Source organism: Andrographis paniculata, unplaced genomic scaffold (genome assembly GCF_009805555.1).
Source record: "Andrographis paniculata isolate CXL003 unplaced genomic scaffold, ASM980555v1 Contig53END, whole genome shotgun sequence".
Taxonomy (NCBI): Eukaryota; Viridiplantae; Streptophyta; class Magnoliopsida; order Lamiales; family Acanthaceae; genus Andrographis; species Andrographis paniculata.
In genome coordinates this window covers 433186-440833 of record NW_026137588.1, presented here as the reverse complement: position 1 = coordinate 440833, position 7648 = coordinate 433186, and the positions used below count along the sequence as shown (strand labels likewise).

The 7648-nt window shown below is 30.8% G+C and overlaps 2 protein-coding genes across 2 annotated transcripts; both read right to left on the bottom strand.

Moving 5' to 3' along the window:
- Positions 1-589: 589 nt before the first annotated feature.
- LOC127255140 (factor Xa inhibitor BuXI-like) lies at positions 590-1159 on the bottom strand. The gene has a single exon (XM_051280532.1). The coding sequence runs from the start codon at positions 1157-1159 to the stop codon at positions 590-592; it is 570 nt and encodes a 189-aa protein (XP_051136489.1).
- A 3963-nt stretch (positions 1160-5122) lies between these two features.
- LOC127255139 (21 kDa seed protein-like) lies at positions 5123-5752 on the bottom strand. The gene has a single exon (XM_051280531.1). The coding sequence runs from the start codon at positions 5750-5752 to the stop codon at positions 5123-5125; it is 630 nt and encodes a 209-aa protein (XP_051136488.1).
- Between the last annotated feature and the right edge of the window lie 1896 nt (positions 5753-7648).

The following is a 7648-nucleotide window of genomic DNA, read 5'->3' as shown; positions in this document are numbered from 1 at the left end:
TAATGTATTTTTTATGTTAAGTATGAAAAATTATGTCGATAATATAGAAATTAATATTTTTTTTTTGTTGAATTATTGGTTTTTTTATAAATAAATAGAGTATATATTGTATATGTTGTGTTAATATAGAGATATATTATATATATTTTGTATTATTTATAGTAAATTGGGTGAACAAACCCTACAAACATGGCTACAAATCAACACCTCTTTCATAAACATGGTTGCCTTATATACTTGGAGAACACAATATTTGCATATATATCCGAATCTGATTATTACTAATGAAATCAAGTTAGATTTATTTGTTTTGTTATATTTTTTTATGTCAATTATGTTGATTCAATAGATCTTGACTTAAGGTAAAATTACTCATGAGATGTAAAGAACATTACTAACCAGATATGTCCTCCTGAAAAGAACATACACAAACCATACAACGTACGATTTTATTTATGATTGTCCTAATTAAGAAATTGAAAGCCAACACACATACATAGAGCATTAATGTTATCACTCGAAAATCAACTCCCACAGCTTTCAACCTTATTAACATTACCATTCGATATTTCCTCACAGCTTGAGATAATCACTTAGGCAGCTGAATACCATTTTCTGCTTTCTTCTTAATGAACTTGAACGTGTAGGGCAATTCGTTGGGTTGATCGTTAACCGACAGATGTTGCTGATGATCCATCGCGTAAAGCCCAATTTCATCGCGACATTTAAGGCGCGAGCACGACACAAAAGTGTAGACATTATTCGCTTGCCCGGCTTGCACAATCCTGAATTGACTCGATAATTGAACACCGATCAATATGCCGGCCACAACAAGGGTTTTCTCGGCCTCTTCATCATACTCGACTCTCCAATAGCCCTCCCCGCCCAGGCAGCCAGTGACCGGTTCTGAGAAACTTATTTGGACTGTGGTCTGATTCACATAGATTTGGGGGGAGGTGGAGTATCTGTAAACAGGCTCGACATTCACCGGGAGGCCAAGTTGAGTCTCGGACCGCATTTGAATGACGCTGGAAGGGCATCTCAAACGAGACCACTTTGGGAGTCCGATTCCACCGTGAAAACCTGCTCCGGCGTTGGAGATGTAGTACTCGTTTTCTGGCGTGACTGCATCTCCGTCGGAGTCGAGCACCGGCGACATATCGGCGGAAACTCCATGGATGAGTATGAGGAGGAGCAAAGAGAGAGAAAATAATTTTATTACCATCTTTAAGATTAAAAGTGAGTTGAAGAAGGATTGATGGATTATGAAAATTATGTAGTGTAGATTAGGGGTTCTTATTGAAGAGACTTGAAGGGCATTTTTGTCCTTTTCAAATAGCTCAAGTTTGTGTTTAGTTACGGTCCCAACTATTTCTTTTGTTGTTTTTTTTATTTAGTAAATAAAAAAATAATACTCAATTTGTCCCGGCTAATTTATCTCATTTAGATTAGGCACGGAGTTGTAGGCATTGTTGTAATTAGTGAGTAATTAAGAAGTGTATTAGTAAAAATAATTGTGATTTAATAAAAATAATTTTAAATTAAGATTAAGATTAAAATGACTGAATAGTTTAATTAAAATAAAAAAATATATATAAAAATTATGAATTAAAATTTGATTAAAGTATATAATTATATTTAAAAATAAATAAATAACAAATTAGGTGGGACAGACAAAAATAGAAATAGAGGACAAGTTGTGTGGGAGAGAGTAGTATTTTTATTAGTTAGAAGTGTGTAAAATTGTTTTGATATTTTTACCTTTACGAATACAAAAGAAATATATAGTTATATAGAAGTTAACAGGATTTTAATATTTATATATGAATTTATTTTTGAGGGTATTTGGGAAACCGCTTATTGAACAATTTATCACATGACACCATAACCTTAATTTTTCTACAAATCTATGTGACTGGTTTATCAATTTAGGTTCATCTGAGTTTCGGATATCATCTGTTAATCTGCATTTGCGACTTTATGTTTTTGAGTTTGTGATATTTCGAGTTCTTGACTTTTTATGTGAGATGAAGAAGATGGATATTCATATGCCAATAGATATTATTTTATCTATAGACAACTATAGTTTGTGGGCGCAATAACTAAAGAGCTTTCTCATAACTAGGAAGCTATGACGAACAGAAATAGGTGACATTGTTGCTCCTGTCCGCCTACCTCGTGTTGGAGCTGTTGGAAAAGTTATCCCTGATCCTAAAATTATGGAAATTGTAATACCTCGGAGTTGAGCTGTTGTTTGGCCAACTCCCGTGTATGGATGAGCCGGTATTAGACCATCCAAAGTTGATTAGAAATTAAATGGATTGAATAGACTACTCATGTCAACAATGTGCATATTCCTTTTCGGGAGTCCTACTGAAAGAACTCTAGAATTAAGCGTGCTTGAGTAATTTGAGAATGGGTGACCTCTGTGAAGTCTCTCAAGATGTGCACAGAAGTGCGTTGGAAGGACTCGTGTTGACCTGTGAGATCAATCTACAATCCAGACACGCCCAGTTTTGCGTGGCTTGCGGACCGGGATGTCACAAAAACATATATCTACAATCGAGACACGCCCCTTACTACCTAGCCCTATTTTTCTCACCTTGAGCTGACTATACAAAATTCCCTCTAGTAATTCTATCTAACCTACTCCCTACCTTATGGAATCTTACTCCCTCCATACAATAGATTACAATCAATTTTATGTACTACAATTTTCACTAAAATTATTCTTCCTCCCTCCGTCTCAATATAATAGTCTTGTTTACCATTTTTGTTTGTCCCAAAACAATAGTCTTATTTCCATAAATAATCATATCACCATGAAACTACCTTTTACTTTTTCATTTTTATTACATAATTGTTACTATTTTTTACGCTAATACACTCAAAAAAATCTTTTATTTATATTTTTTACCAACTACCAATATAATATTAGTATTTCTTAAATCTCATGTTCAACCCAATTAAGACTATAGTTTCGGAACGACGGAAGAATTACAATATAATTCCCTTGGTTCATTGATTGACAATTTGGGCCATCTTCTTGGTGTTCGACTCACAAGCCCACATATAAACATCAACCAAAACATAAGGTTGGCCCATTGCCAACATTATGTTTGCATCGAATTCTACGAATGTTTTTTCAGTCCTTCTTGTCTTAACTGGTGTGGCTTATAAACTATTCTCAGCTCAAAGGTTTATCCACTATGCACTTGAAGAATAGCGATTACGGATAATTTTGGAAAAGAAAAAAATATGGATCCTTAATTGGATTATTTGTATATCATGCTTATGCTTCAAAATCATTTTGTATTTTGAAAATTCTTGTGTAGATTTTTCTCTTATGCCAATTTTTATTTTATTTCATTGTTGATTTGGTATGATTTTATGTCTTGTTCCCAAATATGTTCGATGAACAGTACATCCACTGAACAAGTGTGTTTGTTTAGTAATTTGTAGGTTTTTACTTTTATTATTTTTTAAATGACATGGTAGTTGGATTCGATCATTTGTATATAAAATTAGTACGCTTTTATTGATACATAAATTATCATTTACATGATATTCATTAATGAATAGAAGGTTTTTCTTTTGTGGAATTTATACAAGGTTTTTAATATTCAGATTTTTATTTTTTTTTCTTCTAAAAACATCAAATCAAATAATTATTTTTATTTTTTTATATTATACTACAAATTTATTTTACATTAAAAAAAACATCAAACCATCGTCTATTTCTATCACATCAAATAACTATTCAAATTCAAATTTTTACTATTCAAACATTCAAATCCCAAAACTCAAACCCACAAACAAACACAATGTTTTATGAAGTGTTTCAAATTGTCGAGTCTTTTATATTTAATTTTATTATTGAATTAAAAATAAATCGTTGATAATATGTCGTAAAAATAAATAAGTTTTAGGTATAATATTTTATATATAAAAAAAATAGAATATATATTACAGAGAAGATACCATAAGATAAAAATACAAATAAAACAGTCATTTATTCACCTCATGTTGTTTATGTATATACACAATTTTTAATGTTTATCATTCTTTCAAATCATAATTATTTCAAAAAAAAAAATATCACATTAAATACATATTTCTTTTCGTAAAATATTATATTAAATACTTAATTTTTTAATTTATTTTCAAAACTTTTCAGAAATTTAAAAGCTCTGTTTAAACAATTATTGAATGCACATATTCAATTCGATTGGTACAATTATTGAATGTACCATCAATTTAAAAATCTACAGTTTAGTGGTCCTGAAAATGTGCCCGAAAAAGTATTGGAGATACCAAAAAAATTATTGGATAGAAACAAAAAATTGATTTAAATTGAATTAAAGATATACTCCAAGAGCCAGTTAATTTGCAACGTAGGGGCACCTTTTTAGTCTTTTGGGCTATTGTCGGCTCTCACGTTATTAAAAATAAAAATTAAATTTTGTTTGAGTAAAAGGTTTTTTTTTTTTTTAAATCAACATTTTGGGATGAAAAATCTATAATTACTTCTAACCAAAAAAAAAAAAAAAAAACTACATTGTCCAGTAAAAAATTGCTTTAGTATGAAAGTGAACTTGTAATCATAAGTTCCTACTGTATTGGATCCGATTAAAGAAATTACACTACTAATAAAATTATTTATTATTATCTCTCAAATTATTTCAAACAATTATTGTCTCAAATCTTGTATGTGACCTTTTGCTCGTCACTACTTAAAAAATTGTAGATATTAAAGATCAGTTATCTCATTATCAAACCATTATCGAGACAATATTTAATCTCGTAAATTAAACAGATTTTATAACACAATTTATTTTGAAACTTACTTACGAAACAATTTTTCGAGATAAATTAACAAATTTCTAGTAGTATTGTGCTTAAAAGTTAAGAGATAGGTTGATTAATAGACGAACCGATCGTTATATGAAACATACAACAAACGACTCAATTTTATTCCGTCACACCATCATCAACATGAACAAATAGACGAAGGAGCGCATAAAACTAAAACCGTGCATCCCAAGAGCACAACACTAATCATCGCTTTCATAATTTATTCGAGCTATTAAAACATTTTCCGTTAGATCGTCGCGACTTCCCTTCATTTAGGCAATTGAATCACACCCACATTCTCCTTCTTAACAAACCAAAACTTGTAGGGAAGATCGTTGGGTTGATCGTTCACCGCCAAGCGATCTTGATCGCCCACGCCAAAAAGCCCAAGTTTGCGGCATTGAAGCCCAGAAATATTCGGGCATGTGGCGAACACGTACCCATTTATTTCCCTAGGGTCTTGCACGATCCTAAAGTAGCTCGACGGGTTCGGTACAAATGTCCCGGCCACAACAAGGGATTTCTTGACCGATTCGACGTACTCGACCCTCCAAGAGGCCGCGCCGCCGGGGCATCGAGTGAGGGATCCCGGGAAACTTATGTAGACGTCGGTCGAGTTCTCGAGGATTTTGCTCTCGGAGGGCTTAACGGGTTTCATGATCACCGGGAGGCCTATGTCATCCTGAAGCATTTGAATTACGCTCACGGGGCATTTTAGGCGCCCCCACCCTCTGGGGAGCCCGATGCCACCGCTAGGACCATAGTCATTGAATGAAATGTAGTACTCGACGTCAGGTTTGAGCTCTTCTCCGTCGGTGTCGAGCACCGGCGACGACGCGGCGGAGGCGAAAGTATGGATGAACAAGAGGACCAAAAAGAGTGAGAATAGTTTCATCATTGTTGTAGAGATGGGAAGTGTAAGAGCAATGGATGGGTGATGGAAGATGAAGTATTATAGCTAGGGTTCTTATCCTATCAATAAGGGTAGTTTTGTCTTTTTATCCCATGTATATCTATGGTGTGAGATAACTACGGGTGTGTTTACTTGTGTGACTTCGATTTTGGTTTTATTATTTCAATTTTTATTTTTTTTAAAATATCAAATCAAATATATATTATTCATTTATTATATTACACTATAATTTAATTTACATTCAAAACATCGTATCAAACAATTATTTTAATGCGTAATTGGTAGTACTATATTGATTTTCTCACACAGTACGTATTCTGTTAAATAAAAGTACATAATTTTTGCTATATAAATGTATTTGATGTACTTAAATTAAGTTTTAATTGTATTGACTTTGACTATAACATGTGTTATTTATTCTTCTATTTGTATTATATTAAATATTGAACAAATATTACACAATATAGTAAAACAAAAACACAATCTATAGTTGATTTCAGCTTATTACATACCCGTTTTTATTTAACAATTTGTGTTATTATTGTCCATATATCAACACATATTACGTGCAAACTATCTATATATGATATGTTGTTAGTTCATATACTGTGTTAAGATACGAACAACATATGTTATATATAGTCAAATTTATCGCAATCTCCAATAGAATTAAGCACATTAAATGCATTCATCCAGTAAACTATTTGTATTTTTATTTAACATTTCATGAATTGTTTATCTCTTTATAATGTATTCTCAGTGTTCACTATAATAAAATATCATTTTTATAACGAAATTTTTTTCTTCCTAAATCTACTTTTTTCATTACTAATAAAATTAGAGACGGAATTAAGGATGGAATTACGTTAGCTACGTGAATTTTAGCGACAAAATTCCGTTACAAATATACTATTTTTTTGTAGTGGTTGTGCTGAATTTATTTAGATCGGTGTCACAACTGTTGTCTTAGATTATTAAAGAGTATAAATCTAAAATTATAAATTTTTTAAAACTTTAAAATTAATCACATCATCAAATAAACTAATGAATTTGATACATTTATTTAAAATATCTATCGATCAAATTCCTCCGAGAAAATTGTACTTATATATTGTTTTTGTTCATGATAATACAAACTTCACCGACAATTAGTTCAGGGAAGATCCCACCACATCTAAAAGTAAGCATTCCAATTTTTTATTTGAATTTTGCTAAATTTGAACCAAATTAAAAATCCAAATGTTTTGAAAAAATCAATCCAAACCAAATCGAAATAACCAAAATTCGAAAACTCAAAATAAAAATTCGAACCAAATACCGAAAATTCCAAAAAAGAAAATTCTATAATTTATTTTATTTTTTTATAATATTGAATATGTCTATGATAAACTGAAATAAGTATATTTATATATAATTAATAATTTTGAGTTTTTTATTTTATTAAAATACTATACTTTTAGTAAAATATTAAATATATAATAAAATATATCAATATATGGTATATCAAATTTTGAATTAATTCAAATTTTTAATGTATAGATTCAAAATTTTTAATATTTATAAAATATTCAATTCGAACTAAAATTCATATTTCAATTTGACTCGAATCATACGTTTGATTTTGAATATTTTACTGACCTTTAACTAAAGTTGTTAAGCGAATCGAGTATAGCTCGCGCGAGTCAAGCTCGACTCGGCTCGTTTATAGAGATAAATCAGCCGAGCTCGAGCTCGAAAATTACTTTTTTTATAAACGAGTCAAGCTCGAGCTCAGCTCGCGAGTAGCTCAATTGAGCTCGTTAGTGATAATATATTTATATTATTTATATATTAAGATAATATACATAATTTTTTATATCAAAATTTACATTTATTATTAAA

What these genes read in the sequence shown, in the direction of transcription:
- LOC127255140 (XM_051280532.1), bottom strand. Translation starts at nt 1,159, where the DNA reads ATGTCGCCGGTGCTCGACTCCGACGGAGATGCAGTCACGCCAGAAAAC.
- LOC127255139 (XM_051280531.1), bottom strand. Translation starts at nt 5,752, where the DNA reads ATGATGAAACTATTCTCACTCTTTTTGGTCCTCTTGTTCATCCATACT.